Source organism: Callithrix jacchus, chromosome 7 (genome assembly GCF_049354715.1).
Source record: "Callithrix jacchus isolate 240 chromosome 7, calJac240_pri, whole genome shotgun sequence".
NCBI lineage: Eukaryota > Metazoa > Chordata > Mammalia > Primates > Cebidae > Callithrix > Callithrix jacchus.
Window position 1 is genome coordinate 89,455,015 of NC_133508.1, and position 21,381 is coordinate 89,476,395.

General features: G+C 39.2%; 1 protein-coding gene across 45 annotated transcripts in view; it reads left to right on the forward strand.

Moving 5' to 3' along the window:
• TUT4 (terminal uridylyl transferase 4) overlaps positions 1 to 21,381 on the forward strand; it is a 133,362-nt gene that overhangs the window by 17,476 nt on the left and 94,505 nt on the right. For 37 of the 45 annotated variants that reach the window (XR_013520069.1, XM_078331775.1, XM_078331779.1 and 34 more), the window contains 2 exons: positions 6,972 to 7,752; positions 17,977 to 18,140. Coding sequence is in view for 44 of the 45 variants with exons in the window: in XM_078331775.1 (XP_078187901.1) it covers positions 7,065 to 7,752; positions 17,977 to 18,140 (852 nt within the window). In the remaining variant the exon portion in view is untranslated. The remainder of the gene's footprint in view (positions 1 to 6,971; positions 7,753 to 17,976; positions 18,141 to 21,381) is intronic. The other 8 variants (XM_078331804.1, XM_009001225.5, XM_078331805.1 and 5 more) reach the window with 1 other exon arrangement.

The window sequence follows — 21,381 nt, forward strand, 5'->3', positions numbered from 1 at the left end:
AGGATGGTGGTTGGGTGGGGAGGTACTTATGTTGTACAGTTATCTATGTTTTTAGGGGGAATGTTTAAGATGGCTAAAGCCATTATTTTTCATGTAGGAAGTTAGCAGATAATAGCTAAGGCTGGGCATGGTAGCTTATGCCTGTAATGCCAGCACTTGGGTAGGCCAAGTGAGGAGTATCGCTTGAGCCCAGCAGTTCGAGACAGCCTGGGCAACATGGTGAAACCCTGTCTCTACAAAAAAAATTTTTTAATTGCCAGGTGTGGTTGTGTATGCCTGTAGTCTGAGCCATTCTGGAGGGTGAGGCAGGGAGATCACTTGAGCCCAGGAGGTCAAGGCTTCAGTGAGCCATGATTGCATGCCACTGTACTCCAGCCTGGGTGACAGAGTGAGATAATGTCTTAAAAAAAAAGCTAAAACAAAACAAAAAGTATCATCTTAAACATGTTACTTAGAAATATGGAGATAAATCAAAATAATGAAAAGTAGGTAGTTGCTTCTGAGGAGAGAAATTGGGAGTTGATAGGAGAGTACTGTTTTTCACCCATGTAAATGTATTTGTTTTATTAAAAACAGATTAGGAAAGACAGTTTCTACTGTTCAAATAGGAAGTAAAAACATAAATAGGTTTAATTGCTAAGTGCTGTGAGAAAAGTAAGAAGAGTTCATTAAGAAGAGGCCTACTTATCTAAGCCCGCCCTGGGTAGGAGAGTAGAGGTGTAGATTATGGAAGACTTTATGAAAGAGGGACCTGTCCTACCATTGTAGACAACATAAAGTATGATGCAATTAAGCATCTTTTGGATTCCATATATTTTTAAAGTGTGAACAATTAAAATAATTCAGATTAGTTAAAAAAAAATCCAAGCCTGTAATCCCAGCACTTTGGGAGGCCGAGGCGGGTGGATCACGAGGTCAAGATATCGAGACCATCCTGGTCAACATGGTGAAACCCCGTCTCTACTAAAGATACAAAAAATTAGCTGGGCATGGTGGCGCGTGCCTGTAATCCCAGCTACTCAGGAGGCTGAGGCCGGAGAATTGCCTGAACCCAGGAAGCGGAGGAGGCGGAGGTTGCGGTGAGCTGAGATCACGCCATTGCACTCCAGCCTGGGTAACAAGAGTGAAACTCCGTCTCAAAAAAAAAAAAAAAAATCCATCTAGCGCATTTATTGGCACACAATACTTTGTATTAGGCACTGTGGTAGGCCCAGAAGATGTAATGATAAGCAAAATTAGAAATGATTTCTTACCTCATGGACTTTAGAATGTCATGGGGAGACTGACATGAATCAGATTATTGACTGTGTGTAAGGCTGTACAGAAGAGAATGATTCCCTTCACTTCTACTTTCAGGATCACTTCTTACAGCAGTGGTTCATTAAGTGTGCCTCCCACCCCTGAGTCCAGCCATTATCAGCTGGGGGGATCACTTGAGCCCAGGAATTAGAAGCTATAGTGAGTTAGAGTGGCATCATTGCACCCCAGCATGAGTGACACAGGGAGACCCTGGCTCTAAAAAAAAAAATTATTTGTATTTTCTTAATAATAAGATATAACTAGTTATTTAAGGTTAGAATTTCATAACCATTTACTGCATTCTAAATATGTAACCAAGAACTAGAAGGTAGTTCTGATGTTATTTTTTTCCATCATTTGAGGTTGATTTCTATAATTTTTATTTGGTTCAACCAAATAGAGTGTGCAGGGGAAACAGTGAGCCTTCTTTTCTTTTTATTGAGACAAGATTTGGCTCTTTCGCCCAGCCTGGAGTGCAGTGGTGCTATCTCAGCTCACTGCAACCTCTGCCTCTTGGGCTCAAGCCATCCTCCTACCTCAGCCTCCCAAGTAGCTGAGACTACAGGTACACACCACCACACCCGGCTAATTTATGTATTTTTTGTAGAGATGGGGTATTACCATATTGCCCAGGCTGGTCTTGAACTTGCAAGCTCAAGATCAGCCTACCTCAGCCTCTCATAGAGATGGGATTACAGGTGTGAGCCACTGTGCCTGGCTGAGCCTTATCTTCAAAACACTGTCTCCTCAGAGAGAACTTCATTTCTAGGAATTACAGCTTTTTGGGGAAAATTTCTTACTCTTGATAGCTTCAAAGAAAAAGTTGAAAATAGCAATTTTGTAATAACATTTTTGAGGCAATAAGACATTGGCCACTCTTAGAAGAAAAGATGTAGGGGTGATTGTTGTTAATTATAACTTAATTGTACTTTTAAAAACAGAGTATGTAATTGGATTGTTTATAATTCAAAGGATAAATGCTTGAGGGGATGACTATCCCATTCTCTATGATGTGCTTGTTTTATGCATGCCTGTATTGGAACATCTCTTGTAACCCATAAATATATACACCTACTATGTACCCTTAAAAAATAAAAGATAAAGATGAGGATGATGAGAAAATACACTCTTTTCTTAACGTATATTCCTGTTAGCAATTTTTTTTTTTTGAGATGGAGTCTCACTCTGTCACCCAGACTGGAGTGCAATGGCATGGTCTCGGCTCACTGCAGCCTTCTATTAGCAATTTAAATGTATTTTTAGTTATATGAAAAATTGCTCAGAGTGGCTGATGCAGGGGCTCAGGCCTGTAGTTACAGCACTTTGGGAAGCCGAGGCAGGAGGATTGCTTGAGTTCAGGAGTTCAAAACCAGCCTGGGTGACATGGTGAATCCCTGTCTCTACAAAAAAAAAAAATAGAAAAATTAGCTGGGTTTGGTGGCACATACCTGTAGTTCCAGCTACTCAGGAGGCTGAGGTGGGAGGATTGCTTGACCCCAGGGAGGTCAAGGCTACAGTGAGCCATAATTGTGCCACATTGCCCCCCAGCCTGAATGACAGAGCAAGAATATGTCTCAAGAAAGAAAAAAAAAGATTACTCCAAGTGAAAACCTGGCAACTTTCTGAGCCTGGAATTCTCCACTAGCACTTATCTATATTAGGTATATTGATTTAAAAAATTTTGTAGCTTTTGTTGATATATACAAACTTGATTTATGAAGTATTTTTTGAGTGGATGAATAAATTGTCTGAAAAGTTTTGCAAACAAAATTGTGGAACAGCTTTGTTTTTCAAATCTTTATTGTTTATGGCTTTTGTCAGATGACCTCTATAAAATTATTAAAGAATCACCATAGTAGATTAGCATTAAAAATTTAAAGATATGGCGGGGCGCAGTTGCTCACTCTTGTAATCCTATCACTTTGGGAGGCCAAGGCAGGCGGATCACAAGGTCAGGCATTTGAGACCAGCCTGACCAACAGTGAAACTATGTCTCTACTAAAAATACAAAAATTAGCTGTGTGTGGTGGCAGGTGCCTGTAATCCCAACTACTCAGGAGGCTGAGGCAGGAGAATCACTTGAACCTGGGAGATGGAGGTTGCAGTGAGCCGAGATTGCACCACTCCACTCCAGCCTGGGCAGCAGAGCTAGATTCTATTTCAAAAAAAAAAAAAAAAATTTAAAGATACTTTTGTTACTAAGAAGGTAAAACTAATCTTTTAGATGTAAAGCTCATTTTAATTTTTTTTTTTTTTGAGATAGAGTTTCGCTCTTGTTGCCCGCTGAAGTGCAATGGTGGGACCACCTCGGCTCACCACAGCCTTTGCCACCTGGGCTCAAGCGGTTCTCCTGCCTCAGCCACCCGAGTAGCTGGGATTACAGGCATGCATCACTATGCCCGACTGATTTTGTATTTTTAGTAGAGATGGGATTTCTCTATGTTAGTCAAGCTGGTCTTGAACTCCTGACCTCAACCTCCCAAAGTGTTGCGATTACAGGTGTGAGCCACTGCACCTGGCTTCAATTTTTGAAATAGAGCTCATTTTAGTTTTTAAAATGAGGACCCTGCAGCAGTTCTCACAAGAATTTAGAAATAGTCATACATTTTGATAACTCTTTTGACAGTTATGTAAAATACCTTATCAAGAATAATAAAAGCAAAATGTATTAATTAAATATATTTACATAAAAGTTAGGAGCAAAAGCATTCTTTTATAGTTGTAAAATTTTTTTGTTTTTGTTTTTGTTTTGAGATGGAGTCTTGCTTTGTCATTCAGGCTGGAGTGCAATGGTGTGATCTCAGCTCACTGCAACCTCTGCCTCTGGATTCAAGCAATTCTCCTGCCTTAGCCTCCTTCGTATTTTTAGTAGAGACAGGGTTTCACCGTGTTAGGATGGTGTCGAACTCCTGACCTTGTGGTCTGCTCGCCTTGGCCTCCCAAAGTGCTGGGATTGCAGGTGTGATCGACTGTGCTCGGCCTTACAGTTGTAAGTTTCTATAGCTTTCACCAGAAAATTTAGTCAAAATATTAATGGTGAAAATCTAGTGTTTTTTTTTTTTTTTGAGACACAGTCTTGCTCTGTCACCCATCGCCAGGCTGGAGTGCAGTGGCATGAGCTCGGCTAACTGCAACCTCGCCTCCTGGGTTCAAGCAATGCTTCTGCCTCAGCCTCCCAAGTAGCTGGGACTACAGGTGTGCACTACCACACCCAGGTAATTTTTTTTTTTTTTTTTTTTTTTTAGTAGAGATGGGGTTTTACCATGTTGGCCAAGATGGTCTCGATCTCTTGACCTTGTGATCCGCCTGCCTTGGCCTCCCAAAGTGCTGGTATTACCGGCGTGAGCCATTGCGCCTGGCCTAGTTTTTTTTTTTTTGATTGAAAAAGTTTTTTAAATACTTTGCTTGACTCCAACTGACACCATATCTAGTATGGTTTTGACTTTAATTTTTATTAACATTGTTGGAAACTGGTTTATAACATCGGGAAAATATCTACACTGAGACAATGCATTACTCAGCAAAGCTGCTTTACTTCCTGCAGGAAGGGTGCAACTCCCCGGCAGTCTTGCCACGAGAGCACACCTGAAGAGTGGAGACAGGGACATTTAGAACTTTCATAATCTGATGCAGTTGCCCTGATGCTATCTCCAGTTTCCATTGGCTGGAACCAGATCTCACATTCTATGCTTGACCTGATTGGCTAAAAACTTGGAAATTTTCTAAAGAGGTAAAGGCAGAGGAGAACAAAGCAAAAGAGGAAGTAACTCGAGGAATGCTTAGAGAAGCAATAACATTTCGAAATAAGGAAGGGGAATAAGCTACGACCTAAGACTTGCCTCGGCTTGTCCAGGCATGTCAGGGCAAATATCTAGGTTAAAGTATAAGAACTAAGAACATGGGATGCACTTATTTCTTTATTATGACTAACAGCTACTTCGAGTTTATTAGCAAAACTTTAAAGTAAACTAACCTTTGAAGAAACTGTTGTTTATTCATAATGAACTAGGAGGAAAGCTTTGAAGAGGAACCTTTTATTTATTCTTATTTCCTACAATAATAATTTAGAAAGAAGAACCTAATAAATTTTTAAAGTAAAAGACAATATTACTTTGGACAAGCAAGGCAGAGAATGGAGAGGATTGCACTACAAAGAAGAATTATTAGTTGAGTGTGGTGGCTTATCCCTGTAATCCCAGTGCTTCAGGAGACTGAGATGGGTGGTTCACTTAAGGCCAGGAGTTTGAGACAAGCCTTGGCAACATAGTGAGACTCTGTCTCTACAACAACAAAAAAATTAGCTAGGTATGGTGGTGTGTGCCTGTGTTCTTAGCTGCTTGGGAGGCTGAGGCAGGAGGATCATTTGAGTCCAGGAGTTCCAGGCTGCAGTGAGCTACTGAGACCAGTGCGGCCATAGAGACCCCCACCCAGGCGGCACTGAAGGAATTGAGAAGCAGACACCCAGATAGAACAGCAAAGTGGGTCTATCCGGGGGACCAACAGCCTTCAGAACTGAGAGTCTCAGGGGCTGACAGCATTCTGGGCTGAGGGCTCCAAGCAAACTCTGACCCACGCATGTATTCTCTCTGAACAGTTGATTGTTATTAACAAACAGATGTTTGGTATTTTCTCATAATACAAAAATATACTAAGTAGGCAGCTGGTGGCCACTTACCACTGATCACAGACAAACTAAAGTATCCTCCACAAGGGAGCCATGGGGGCAGGGTCAGATGTCCCATGCTTAAAGAATTGTTTTAACTGGTGTATTTTATTTATATATTATCCTGCCACTTTAGAATGTCCCAAGTAGTTTTCTGCTTGGGGCGGGGGGCAGTGGCAGCAGGTTTCCCTTGCCATCGTTCTTCTTAGCAAACAATATATTTTATCATACGCTCAGCATTTCTCAGCAATCATATAGGTAGCATTTCTCAACAGTGAGTGATTAAAACTAAGAGTAAGCTCTTTATTTTACATAAGTTTTTGTATTTATATGATGTGAAGTTATATGATTAGAGATGTTTACCTAAGTTTGTAATTTAGTAAATCAAGTAAAATCAAAGATGGTACATTTTAATTCTATGCAGTTTCCTTTTGCTAGCAGAAGGACTCTTTGTTTTTTTTTTTTTTGATACGGAGTTTTGCTGTTGTTATTCAGACTGGAGTGCAATGTCACCAAGCCTGGCTAATTTTTGTATTTTTGTATTTTCATGTTGGTCAGGCTAGTCTCGACTCAGCCTCAGGTGATCCACCTGCCTGACCTCCCAAAGTGTTGGGATTACAGGCGTGAGCCATCATGCCCAGCCAAGATTGGAATTCTTGTGTTTTTTAAAATTCTGTTTCCTTTTATGTTATTTGTGATATATTCAATTGCAAGTTTTAGTTTTCTATTGCAATTCTTAAAGGAATGTGAAACGACCTTTACTTCTAAAATTCTTTGGTTTGGTGCTGTATTACCATAATTACATTAGAATTTTGTTGATGAGCATTTCACTATTTACCTAGTGGGCTGTAACTCCTCATATAGCTTATTTATTTATTTATTTATTTATTTTAAAAATTATTTCTTTAGTTTTTAGAACAAGTTTAAAATATATTTTTTTAATGTCTAACCGTAAAAAAATGGTTTTTCCACTTTAAATAACAGATTTTTCTTTCTTTTAACCCAATAGTGTGCTTGCCTAAACTGGATTTGAAGCAATTTAAACTACTGGAGATCTGCCACTTTATAATATCACTATTGGAAAGAAGCAGATTTTCAAATAATGGAAGAGTCTAAGACCATAAAAAGTGAAAAACATGAACCAAAGAAGAATGTTATTTGTGAAGAGAGCAAAGCAGTTCAAGTGATAGCTAATCAAATGTTGAAAGCTAGAAATGATAAATCCATAAAAGAAATTGGGAACAGCTCTCCAAACAGGAATAGTAGTAAAAAAATTAAGCAAAATGATATGTGTATAGAAAAAACAGAAGTTAAATCATGTAAAGTAAATGCTGCCAACCTTCCTGGTCCTAAAGATTTGGGGGTAGTCCTTCGAGATCAAAGTCATTGCAAAGCAAAAAAATTTCCTAATTCTCCGGTGAAAGCCGAAAAGGCACCCAGTTTACAGGCAAAAGTAGAAAAATCACCTAAGTCACCTAATTCAGTGAAAGCAGGAAAAGCAACCAGTTGTCAGATGAAGTCAGAAAATGCACTGAGTTCACCAGCGGAAGCAGAAAAGGGATCCAGTTTACTGTTGAAAGACATGAGACAGAAGACAGAATTACAACAGATTGGGGAAAAAATTCCAAGCTCCTTTACTTCTGTGGACAAAGTGAATATTGAAGCTGTAGAGGGAGAAAAATATGCTCTGCAAAACTCACCACGATCTCAGAAACAACAAACATGTACAGATAATACTGGTGATTCTGATGATAGTGCTTCAGGAATTGAAGATGTATCGGACGATTTGAGTAAGCACAAATTAGATTATTCCACAAGTCATTTTTTGAAGGGATTTTTTTGTATATTAATGTTCCTTAGATCATCCTTGATTTAACCATTTTAATTACAAAAAGTCATGGTTGTACATAATTTTTAGCACTTCTTTTTTTCCCCCATATGAAAACATTCAAATTAATGCTATTTGAATTAGTAGTTTCTTATTAGAGTGATCCTTGGTGAAACTCAAAAAAGCCTTTTCATTTATTATGGTTGGTACAAAGACTGAGCAAATAATAATTTAGCGTCTTTAGTTGATACACATGTGCTCGTACACGTACACAGTCTGTTTAACTGGTCTTGATAATGTATTGCTCATTCATTTACCAAATATGTATGTATTGAGTTCTTCATATATATATATGTATATCTAGCATTTGTTTACAGTGGAAAACCAAAACAAAAAATACCACAGCCCTAAACCTCAAGGAAGCTTCCAGTCTGATGAGGTGATACAGATAAAACGATTTTCCGTGCCAAAAACATAATTAGAGTTCAGAGAGCACGTGATTAAATAGTGAGATGTAGACTTTAGGCTGAGAAAATGGGTTATATAAATTGTGAGGTTGAGTATTACTGAGACTTAGTAAGGCTGGAGCAGAAAGTTGAGGTTAAGAATGGCAAAAGATGCAGCTGAAAGGGAACACAGGAATAATCAGGGCCTTCTAAGCCATGCCAGAAAGTTTGGACTTTATCATGAGTATTTTCAGAAGCCGCTGGAGAGGTTTTTTTTTGTTGTTGTTTTTTTCTTGAGATGGGGTCTTGCTTTGTCACCCAGGCTGGAGTACAGTGGCACAATCTTGGCTCACTGCAACCACTGCCTCCTGGTTTCAAGCGATTCTCCTGCCTCAGCCTCCTGAGTAGCTGGGACTACAGGAGCCTGCCACCAGGCCCGGCTAATTTTTGTAATTTTAGTAGAGAAGCAGTTTCACCATATTGGCCAGGCTAGTCTCAAACTCCTGACCTTGTGATCTGCCCACCTTGGCCTCCCAGAGTGCTGGGATTACAGGCATAAAGGAATTTTAAGTAAAGTAAGGCTATGATCAGATTTTTTTTTTTGATATGGAGTCTTGCTCTGTTGCCCACTCTGGAGTGCAGCGGAATAGTCGTGGCTGTCTGCAACCTCCACCTCCCAGGCTCAAGCAATTCTCCTACCTTAGCCTCCTGAGTAGCTGGGATTATAGGCACTTGCCACCATGCCGGGCTAATTTTTTTTTTTTTTTCAGACAGTCTCCCTCTGTTGCCAGGCTGGAGTACAGTGGTGCAGTCTTGGCTCACTGCAACGTCCACCTCCTGGGTACAAGCAATTCTTCTGCCTTAGCCTCTCCACCACACCTGGCTAACTTTTGTATTTTTAGTAGAGACAGGGTTTTACCATGTTGGCCAGGATGATCTCGATCCCTTGACCTCATGATCCACCCACCTCTGCTTCCCAAAGTGTTGGGATTACAGGTATGAGCCACTGTGTCTGGCCCAATACCTGGCTAATTTTTGTATTTTTATTAGATACAGAGTTTCACCATGTTGGCCAGGCTGGTCCAAATTCCTCATCTCAGGTGATCTGCCTGCCTCAGCCTCCCAAAGTGCTCAGGCATGAGCGACTGAGCCAGGCCTGTGATCAGATTTTTAAAAAAATCATTTTGAGTATAATGCAGGAAATTCTTTGATAGGAACAGGACTGGAAGCAAAGATTTGTTAGAACATTTAAGAGTTTACTTGCGGACTATTGTAAATTCATTTTGTTGTGGAATCCTGATTTTAGTTTTAATTGTTTAGAAATGTCTGTTTTGAGTAAATTTAATCCTGATTTTGTTTAAATAATTTCTTTTGTAATCTTTTTTTTTCTAGTGTTTTGATGGCTGAAAGAATACAGCCTTATCTTGATGTAGAAATAAAAAGAACCTATTTCTAAATCATTATCTGCCACACATTGAGAAACACTGGTAATTCAGAAATAGCTTCTTTTTATTTCTTGTGGTACACAGATGATTGTATATCGACAGATTAAAAAAAATGTAAGAGTTGACTTCATGTGTCTCAGTCTCGTAATTGTATAATAAGGCTGAGGACAAGGCCAAATTTAAAAACTAAGTCAGTTTAGAGACAGAATCAAGTAAGTGATAATACTGGTAATGTTTATTTATGGGAAAATCTAAACAATGGTATCTGAATGATTGAAGTTCAGGAAATAGTGATGGTTGTGTTTTGTTTTGTTTGGTTTGGTTTTTGAGATGGGTTTTGCTCTGTCACCCAGGCTGAAGTGCAGTGGTGCAGTCTTGGCTCACTGCAACCTCTATCTCCTGGGTTCAAGGGATCCTCCTGCATCTGCTGGGACTACAGGTTTATGTCACCATGCCGAACTAATGTTGTATTTTTAGTAGAGGCTGGGTTTCACCATGTTGGCCAAGCTGGTCTTGAACTCCTGGCCTCAAGTGATACCCCCACCTTGACCTCCCAAAGTGCTGGGATTACAGGCATGAGCCATTGAGTCTGGCCAGGAAATAGTGGTGTTTAAGGTCACTTAATTAATTGGCTGGGTGCGGTGGCTCATGCTTGTGATCCCAACACTTTGAGAAGCTGAGGCCTGTGGATCAACTGAGGTCAGGAGGTTGAGACCGGCCTGGCCAACATGGTGAAATCCCCAACTCTACTAAAAGCACAAAAATCAGCTGGGTGTGGTGGCACATGCCTGTAATCTCAGCTACTTAGGAGGCTGAGGCAGAAGAATCATTGAACCCAGGAGGTAGAGTTTGCAGTGAGCCAGGATTGTGCCATTGCACTCCAGCCTGAGTGACAGAGTGAGACTTGGTCTCAAAAAAAAAAAAAAAAAAAAAAGACTTAAGTAAATGATTTGTTATTTGAATTAGTGAAAAACCTGATTTAAAGATTATTTATTTATTTATTTATTTGATACAGTCTGACTGTCATCTGGGCTGGAGTGCAGTGGCATGATTTTGGCTCACTGCAACCTCTGCCTCCTGGGTTCAAGGAATTCTCCTCTCTTAGCCTTTCAGGTAGCTGGGACTACAGGCACTCGCCACCACACCTGGCTAATTTTGATATTTTTTGTAGAGATGGTGTTTCGCCATGTTGGCCAGGCTGACCTCAGACTCCTCACCTCAGGTGATCTGCTTGCCTTGACTTCCGTAAGTGCTGGGATTACAGATGTGAGCCACCACCCTGGCCAAAAGAAAAAATTTTTTAAAGGCAACAAAAAATTGAGTTGACATAGTGAGATAGTTATGAATACGGGTTTTGGAGTGAAATTGCATGAGTTTTGAATTCCAGCTTCTTAATAACTTTTTAATCTTTGATAAACCGCTTATGCCTGAAAAACATGTTTTCTCATTTTTAAAAAAGTGGAGATGCTGCTGCCTATGTTATAAAGATTAAGTGAAATAATCCAGTAGAGTGTTTCATGTAGTCCCGGACACATCAGCCATGTAATGGCAGTGACTGTCACTTATTGTATTGCTCCAATTAAATGCAGTTATCACTCGTTAACATGAAGACCAAGTTGAACTAGTTTCAGGAAGCTAGCTTAAGGAAGCTAGTAGACCAAGTAGAAGTTCTTTTGGGAAACTTGGTTTAACAAATTAATAAGAATGATTTGTAGTATACAGTCATTTTTCATAAGTAAGTGCTTCTCATGTTTTAAATAATTTTTTTTTTTTTGAGACAGAGTCTTGCTCTGTTGCCCCAGCTGGAGTGCAGTGGCACAATCTTGGCTCACCACAACTTCTGCCTCCTGGATTCAAGCAGTTCTCTGCCTCAGCCTCCCGAGTAGCTGGGATTACAGGCACCTGCGACCACACTCGGCTAATTTTTGTGTTTTAGTAGAGACTGAGTTTCACCATCTTGGCCAGGCTGGTCTTGAACTCCTGACCTTGTGATCCACCTGCCTCAGCCTCTCATAGTGCTGGGATTACCGGCGCGAGCCACCCTGCCCAGCCAAAGAATTCTCTTTAAATTAATGTATAATATGATATGTATAATACTTGCCTTGAAGTCTTTTTTTTTTTTTTTGAGATGGAGTTTTGCTTTGTCGCCAGGCTAGAGTGCAGTGGCGCAATCTCGGCTCACTGCAACCTCCTCTGATTCCTTGGTTCAAGCAATTCTCCGGCCTCAGCCTCCCAAGTAGCTGGGATTACAGGCACATGCCATCATGCCCAACTAATTTTTGTGTTTTTAGAAGAGACGGAGTTTCACCATGTTGGCCTAGGTGGTCTTGATCTCCGGACCTTGTGATCTGCTGCCTCAGCCTCCCAAGGTGCTGGGATTACAGGTGGGAGCCACCTCATCCAGCCTTAAAGTCATGTTTACACATAATTGTTTAGCATTTCTTTTTTTCCCGTCCAAATTAATAATACTTGAATTAATGGTTTCATATTAGATTGATTCTTGTTGAAATAAATACAGTAAAACCTTTAGATCATTATCTTTTTTTTTTTGAGACAAAGTCTCACTCAGGCTGGAATGCAGTGGCCTTATCTTGGCTCACTGCAATCTCGGCCTCCTGGGTTCAAGCGATTCTCCTGCCTCATTCTCCTTAGTAGCTGGGATTAGAGGTGGGTGCCACCACACCCGGCTAATTTTTGTATAGTAGAGATGGGTTTCACCATGTTGTTCAGGCTAGTCTGAAACTCCTGACTTCATGATTTGCCTGCCTCAGCCTCCCAAAGTACTGAGATTACAGGCTCGAGCCACCGTGCCCGGCTGTCTTTTTGTGTTTTTTTTTTGAGACAGAGTCACTCTGTTGCTGAGGTTGAAGTGCAGTGACACCATCACAGCTCACTGCAGCTTCCGCCTCCTGGGCTCAAATGATTCTTGTGCCTCATCCTCCTGAGTAGCTGGGACTATAGGCATGCGCTGCTGTACCCTGCTAATTTTTGTATTTTTTTTTTTTTTTTTGAGACGGAGTTTTGCTCTTGTTACCCAGGCTGGAGTGCAATGGCGTGATCTTGGCTCACCGCAACCTCCGCCTCCTGGGTTCAGGCAATTCTCATGCCTCAGTCTCCTGAGTCGCTGGGATTACAGGCATGCGCCACCATGCCCAGCTAATTTTTTGTATTTTTAGTAGAGACGGGGTGTCACCATGTTGACCAGGATGGTCTCTATCTCTTGACCTCGTGATCCACCCACCTCGGCCTCCCAAAGTGCTGGGATTACAGGCGTGAGCTACTGCGCCCGACCTAATTTTTGTATTTTTAGTAGAGATGAGGTTTCACTGTGTAGGCCAGGCTGGTCTTGAACTCCTGACCTCAAGCGATTCGTCTGCCTGGGCCTCCCAAAGTGCTGGGATGTTAGGGGTGAGCTGCCACAACTGGTTAGATCATTATCTATTTGGACTTTGATTAATCTCAGTCTTCTCCATTAGGCCTAACTTTAGCTCCCATATAGCACTTACATCATTTTGCTTTTTGCCATTCATTCATTTATTCAATAAATTTTTGTTTTTTTGGTGTTACTACATGCCAGGAATTGAACTAGTCATTAGGAATATAGAAATGAGGGAACGGATAATTCCACCCTTATGGAGTTAATATTCTAGTGGGGTGAAACAGATAACAAACACAATAAATACGAAAAATATTTAGTAAGTTAAGTAAGGTGGTTTTAAATCCTTTGAGAAAAATGAAATAGGGAAGATATAGGAAATTATGCTACCTTGGTAGCGGTGGAGCTAAGTTTTCAATGAGAAAGTGACATTACAGCAAATACTTGAAGGAAAGAGGTGAATGAGCCAGGTGAATATTTCAGGAGAGTATTCTTGATTTGGGTTTCTCAAACTTTAATATGTATATGAACTGTTTGGAAATCATATTTAAATGCAGTGTCTTGGGCCTCATTTCCAGAGATTTTTGCTTCAGAAAGCCTAGGGTAAGGCCTTAGAAATTGGATTTCTAATAAGCTCCCAAGTGATGCTGATGCTACTGGTCAAGATTATGCTTTTGAGCAGCATGCACCAACTCATCTTACTTCACTTTTATCACCCTTCATTGTGTTTTTAGCATACCAACCAGAATGATTCTGTTAAAATAAGTCAGATCACATTACTATTGTTTAGAATGTTTCCCATCAAGAGTAAAAGCTAGTGTTTTTACAGTGGCTAGTAGAGCCTTACACAATCTGTGATACTCCCCTATTTCTCTGCCTTGCCCTCATTTGTTTACTTCTCACCCTTTCTCTCAGCTACATCTGCATGATTTTCTTGAATTTCCTCAATTGAGAAGGTAGATAACCATCTGAGGACCTTTGCATTTGCTTTTTCCTCTGCCTCAAACACTCATTCCCCAAATGTCCATATGGCTAGCTCTCTTAAACTTCCTTTGCCTTCTTTTTTTTTTGAGATAAGGTCTCAATTCTGACACCCAGGCTGGAGTGCAGTGGCACGATCTCAGCTCACTGCAGCCTCCGCCTCCTGGGTTTAGGCAGTTCTCCTGCCTCAGCCTCCCAAGTAGTTGGAATTTGTGTGTCATAAAATTAATCCTTTTAAAGTATATAATTCTGTTGTGCTGTTGAGTCTATTTTTTTAATTTGAAAAATCTATTCAGTAATTTTTAGTGTATTCACAAAGTTGTGCTGCCATCACTATCTAATTCTGAACATTTTCATGACTCCACAAAGAAACTCCATACCCATTAGCAGTCACTATGCATTAACTCCTCCTCCTCCCCACTGACAACTATGCATCTATTTTCTTTCTCTGTAGATGTGTTTATTTTATATAAAAGAAATAATATAACATGTGGCCTATTGTGCCTGGCTTATTTGGGCTTTATTTTTTTCAAGCATATTTTTTTCAAGGTTAATTCATGTTATTATGTATTGGTACATCATTCCCTTTTATTGCCAAATAATATTCCATTATATGGATATATTACATTTTGTCCTTTCATCAGTTGATAGATATTTGGATTGTTTCCATCTTTTGATTATTCTGAATAATGCTGCTCTGAACATTTATGTAAAAGTTTTTGTGTGGATGTGTGTTTGCATTTTTTCTGGATATATATTTAGAAGTAGAATTGCTATGTTGTATGCTAACTGCATATTTAATTTTTTTTTGGTGATAAATCCATGTAAGATTTACCATCTTAACCATTTTCAAGTTTACAGTTCAGTGGCACTAAGTACATTCACAGTGTTGTACAATCATTACTACTGTCTAGTTTCAGAACTTTTTCATCATCCCAAAAGGAAACCCCATATTCATTAAGCGTTACTCCCCATTCCCCACTTTCTCGAGTCTCTGGCAACTTTCTATTTCTGTGTATTTGCCTATTCTAAATATTTCATAGAAACGAGGTCATATAATATGTGGTCTTCTGTGGCTTTCATTTAGTGTCATGTTTTTAAGGTTTATCTATATTGTAGCATGTATCAGTACTTCATTCCTTTTTAAGGCTGTTGTTATGGACTGGATTATGTTCCCTCACAAATTCGTGTGTTGAATCCCTCACCGCCAATGTAATTGTATTTGGAAACAGGGCTTTTAGGTGGTAATTAAGGTTAAATGAGGTTGTAGGGTGATGTCCTAATATGGCCTTATAAAAAGAAGAGAGAACCTCTGTCCTATAAGAAAAGGCCATGTGAACAAACAGCAAGAAAGTAGCTATTTGCAACCCAAGGAGAGAGCCTTCACCAAACAGTGACCCTGCTGGAACCTTAATCTTGGACTTTTCAGTCTCCAGAGCTGTAAGAAAATAAATTTCTGTTGTTCAAGCCATCCAGTCTGTAGTATTTTGTTGTGGCAGCTTGAGCTGATTATGAATAATATTCCATTGTATACATATACCACATTTTGTTTACCCATTCATCAATAATGAATTTTTGGTTTGTCTCCATCTTTGGCTATTGTGAACATTCTCTCAACATTCATATGCAAGTTTTTGTGTGGATACAGGTTTTCAGTTCTTGTTTTGTGAGAGTATTAATGTAATAAACTAGTGTCTTTGGAATACAATTTAGAATATTCTGCCTGATACTATTTTATTTTATATGTTGATTCTAGAAAATTAAATAATTTTATTTCTGACTTTTAAAGAAAATACATAGCTTTCTCTAATTCTTTATATTAGCAGAAACAATAGTTTTACAAGATTTGCTGAGATTTTGGTTGCCTTGTCATACAACGCCAGTTATACATATAGAAAAGAGAAGGTTATATTATTATATTGTCTTCCTGTTACCCTTTTTCATGAAAAGTAGAAATAATACTAGAATTTCATCTTTTCTTACATTTTCATAATAAAATGGTTTCTAAAAAACTGAATTATTTTTCCAAATATTAGGACATAATTGCAAATTGCTTATGGTGCATCAGTGTTCCTTCAACTGTAATTTAAGAAACACTTAAGTAACCTAGCTACACTTCTGGTGTTTGAGTCCTTTTATGACATCCTTATCTGAGTTTGCCTTCCTATTCTAGAAACTCCTGTACTCTTGTGGTAGGAATTGCACCATCTCTGGAAGCATACCATTTCTTTGTTCAGAAAATAAGTGCTATTGAAGGGTATATTGCGCCATGCGCAGCGGTTAATGCCTGTAATCCTAGCACTTTGGGAGGCCAAGGTGGGCAGATCATGAGGCAAAGAGATTGAGACCATCTTGGCCAACATGGTAAAAGCTGCTTCTCTACTAAAAATACAAAAGTTAGCCCGTCATGGTGGCAGGCTCCTTTAGTCCCAGCTACTCTGGAGGCTGAGGCAGGAGAATCGCTTGAACCCAGGAGACGGAGGTTGTAATGAGCTGAGATCACACCACTTCGCTCCAGCCTGGCAACAGAGCAAGACTCTGTCTCAAAAAAAAAAAAAAAAAAAAAACCACATAGGCTGTCAGGGTTCCTCTAGAGGGCATGCAGTTGGCTTTTGAGGACAGAATGGAGAGATTTCTTGATGATCTATGAGCATTTCTTTTTGGAAATGCTTTTAGATACATTCAGATTCAGTTATTTAACATGAAACAGAGTATTAGCTCTGGTCTAGTCATTATATTAAAATCTGAAGGTAAAAGTAAGACCCGGTCATTAGCATCAAGGAAACCATCATTTAATGTAGGAGATAGATAGATGAATACAAATTCCATTACCATATGTGAGATAATAGAGGGTAATAGAATAAGAGAATGTCAGAGTGGCTTATGAAACAAATGGTGCTTAAGCTGAATTTTGAAGGACAGGTAAATATTATTAATTTAATTGGGGGGGCATCAATGGAGAAGGGAATAGCATATGTAAATACACTGAGACTTAAAGCAGCTTTGGTGGTTCATTCTAGCACATTTAATATGAAGCGAAAAGTGTTGTGGCAAGATCCGAGGTTAGAGTTATAGGCAAATTAGCTAGATTTTTTTTCTTTAGGTTTTGATTTAAATGATACCTACTCAGAGAAGCCTTCTCTGGCTCCTAGATCTAAAGTTGGTCTCCCTCTCAGTTCCTTGCTTTTCTCCTTTGTAACATTTATTGCAATTTATAATTATTGTGTTTACTGCCTTCATGAGGGCAAGGGACTGTGTGTAATATGCTAAGGAGTTTAAATTTTATTCTGAACTCTTCAAAAGGCTTTTATGTGTTTTAAGCAAGATAACGTGATTTGGTTTATATTTTAAAAATCGTACTGGTGGGGGAACCTACTCTAGGCTAGGTATATATTGCTAGATGCTGCAGATGCAAAGGTGGAAACATAGTCTGTGCCTCAGAGTAAAATCTAGTTAGGAGGCAGAGAAGTAAAGTAAAACCATTGATGTAGTGGAGATATCCATGAGTTCAGTGGAAGGAAAGAAGAAGGAGCCTTGTGTGGGTTTGTGGTTTGGAGTATACATATGTTAGTGAATTTAGTTCAGTGATTAATCTTCGAGTGGGACTCCAGTTTTTTATCAGATTGACTTCAGAGATTCTATAAGATGATTATTTTATATTTGCTTTGTATAATGTCTCAGTTATGTATCTCTTGATGGGTAGGTTGGAAGAACAAGCTAGTCAGTTGACCCATGAAGGTTTTTCTTTGTAACTTTTGATACCATGTATATCTCTTACCTTTATTTTATATGTGTATACCAATTTGTATACTTTCCTAAGGAAAATATAAGGAAATCATATTTTTTTCTGTGTATAAATTTAATGTCTGTTTTCCATTAAAAATTTAAAAATTTTCCAGTTCTGATGATGATAACTGAGTGATTGCCTTCTTTTCTAGATAAGATGAAGAATGATGAATCTAATAAAGAAAATTCTTCAGAGATGGACTATTTAGAAAATGCCACTGTGATAGATGAATCTGCATTGACACCTGAACAGAGGCTGGGGTTGAAACAAGCAGAAGAACGCTTAGAAAGAGATCACATCTTTCGACTTGAAAAAGTATGCTATGTTGTTTTAGTTATTTGGAGGGAAATGTGTGTTTCATAACTTAACTTTTTCCCCCAAGTACAGCTCTTTTTATTTTTCTTTTATTCATAAGACAGAGGTAGCATTCATCTTGCCTACTTCCCTCTTTTCTGCCTTTCTTCTTTCCCTCTTTCTTTTCTTCCTTGCCTCTTTTTTCAGCAGTTACTTATTATCTATGAGTCTGACTTAATTCATTCATCCCAAGAATTGGCAAACTATAGTCTACCCCTTGTTTTTGTTTTTGGATATGTTAAAGTACATCTAACCCCCCACTGTTTTTGGTAAACATTTTATTGGAATATAGCCATGCCTATTTGTTTACATATTGTCTATGGCTGCTTTCATGCTACGATGGGAAATTTGAGTTGAGTAGTTGCCACAGAGCTTATATGCCTTGAAAAGCATACAATGTTTATTCTTTGCCAAAGCATAAAATGTCTACCAAAATGTCATTTTGCCCCTTTACAGAAGAAACTTGCTGACCTCTGATATAGTCACTAATCAGATACTGAGCGCTTGTTTTGTGCCAGGTATTATGATAGGCACTGGGGATGTATTAGTGAAAATGGCAGTTTCTTCCCATTAGAAGTTAAAAGTTCATTCAGATTGGTGGAAATAAAATAGTAAATGTCATAATACGCTAGACTTCCTCCTTTTTCTATTTTCCTAGATTTATTGAATATTTACTGTGTATTAGGAACTATCATAGCCATTGGTATCTTATTCTGTGTATTAATTTCTTAACCTAGAAATACACATTCTTGCCCTCAATAAAAGCACTGCTAGGTTTTGAAGGAAAGAATCACAAATCACAGCCGGGCCTGGTGGCTCACACCTGTAATCCCAGCATTTTGGGAGACCAATGCAAGCAGATCACTTGAGGTCAGGAATTCGAGACCAGACGGACCAACATGGTGATACCCCATCTCTACTAAAATACAAAAATTAGCCAGGTGTGGTGGTCAGCACCTGTAAAGTCCCAGCTACTTGTGAGGCTGAGGCAGGAGAATTGCTTGAACTCAGAAGACAGAGGTTGCAGTGAGCCAAGATTGCGCCTCTGCACTCCCAGCCTGGACAACAGGCAAGATTCCATCTCAAAAAAAAAAAAAAAAAAAAATCACAAATCAAACTACTGACAGATAGATGCTTTGGTTATTTGTGAATATGCATACAAGGAAATAGATCATCATTCTTGATAAATAAGGAAAGAAATGGTACGATTTTGTGTAGTTTAGAAAAATGAAATTATATCTAGATTGAAGAAGATAATCCTGGATTCTTAATAGAACTTACAGCAGAGTAGTCCCCACATGAAAAGAGAAAGGAATATCAAGGAGTAGAGGACCATAATATAGGAGAGAGTTGGGGTTGTATAGCTAGTTTTATAAGATCCTAGTTGAAAGGAAGTCTTTTTTGCAATTTGCCCTTTTACTTAGTTTTTTTTTTTTTTGAGGTAGAGTCTTGCTCTGTCACCCAGGCTGGAGTGCAGTGACACTATCTCAGCTTACTGTAAGCTCCACCTCCTGGGTTCAAGCAATTCTCCTGCCTCAGCTTCCCGAGTAGTTGGGACTACAGGCGCCCGCTACCACACCCAGCTAATTTTTGTGTTTTTAGTAGAGAAGTAGTTTTACCATATTGGCCAAGCTGGTCTCAAACTCCTGACCTCAAATGATCCACCTACCCTGGCCTCCCAAAGTGCTGGGACTATAGGCTTGAGCCACCGCACCTGGCCTTTTAGTTTTGTCTTTACTTAGTCCTCACTTTTCCTCTGAAATGAGTAGTTATTTCTGGATGACATCTCAACTGACCTTGGATAAATCTCTATCACTGGAACCTGATTCTATCTCCTTATTTATAATAAAATAAAGATTGACCTCCTGGTAAAATAATTTAATTCTGCTCATTTTTATTTAGTACATAGCAGATCTTGTGCTAAAAAGTTTACTTGCATTATCTTATTTAATCCTCATAACAGCCCTGTGTGTTAGGTGTTATAATTTTGTCCATTGTCAAAATTAATATTGAGTGCCTTTTTTTTCCTTCATTCCTATAGGCTGGGATTGAGTGCCTTTTATGTGCCGTGATCTAGTACCTGACATTTTAAAAACATGATTGCTTTTCTAGGAGTTCACTAATTAGAGGAAAACACATAAGCAAATAATAGTGATAATAATGGTATGTTTTGAAAATGAGATCATAGACAAAGAGTGACCAACTTGAATCGTGAGTATAAAGGCATAAATTTGAAGAATGCTTTATAAAGTGACATTGGGCCGGGCGTGGTGGCTCATTCCTTTAATCCAAGCACTTTGGAGGCCAAGGCAGGTGGATCGCCTGAGGTCGGGAGTTCAAGACCAGCCTTACCAACATGGTGAAACCCTGTCTTTATAAAAAAAAAATAAATAAAGTGACATTGGAGCTAAGTCTCAAGGAATGGCTAGAAATTGACCACTTAGGTAGGAGAAGGATGGTGCAGGTAAATTGCATTTATCCAGGAAATGTGAAAAAATAAGCAGAGAACTGGTTAGGAATTTACATAGGAATGAAGCAGGAAACGTCAGTTCTTGAAAGAAGGAAGAAGTTGGGATGGAATAGGTGGGTATTTGATGGTTGGTAGTAAGAAACAATACTCTAGGGTGAAAATAAAGCTTAGAATCATTGGAAAACATTTTATTTGTTGTTGAATTTATATAGTCAGTTATGATGTAAAGTCACTGTGCTAGTACCAACATAGATATCTCTAATCCCTTTTCTTTCTGCCACCTCTTTATTTCTCATGCCCTCCAAGCTTCTTATTTTCAATTCATTGTACTCTTTTTTTCTTTTCTATTTTTTTTTTTTTGAGGCGGAGTGTTGCTCTGTCATCCAGGCTGGAGTGTAGCATGGTCTCAGCTCACTGCATCCTCCGCCTCATGGGTTCAAGCGATTCTCCTGCATCAGCCTCCTGAGTAGCTGGCAATACAGATGCCTACCACCATGCCCGGCTAATTTTTGTATTTTTAGTAGAGGGCGGGGTTTTACCATGTTGGTCAGTCTGGTCTCGAATTCCTGACTTCAAGTGATCTGCCCTCCTCGGACTCCCAAAGTGATTACAGGTATGAGCCACTGTGCCATGCCTCATTTTTTTATTTTTAAAATTTTTTTAGATAGGATCTCTCACTCTGGTTTCCCCGGCTGGATTGCAGTGATCTAATCACGGCTCACTGCAGCCTCG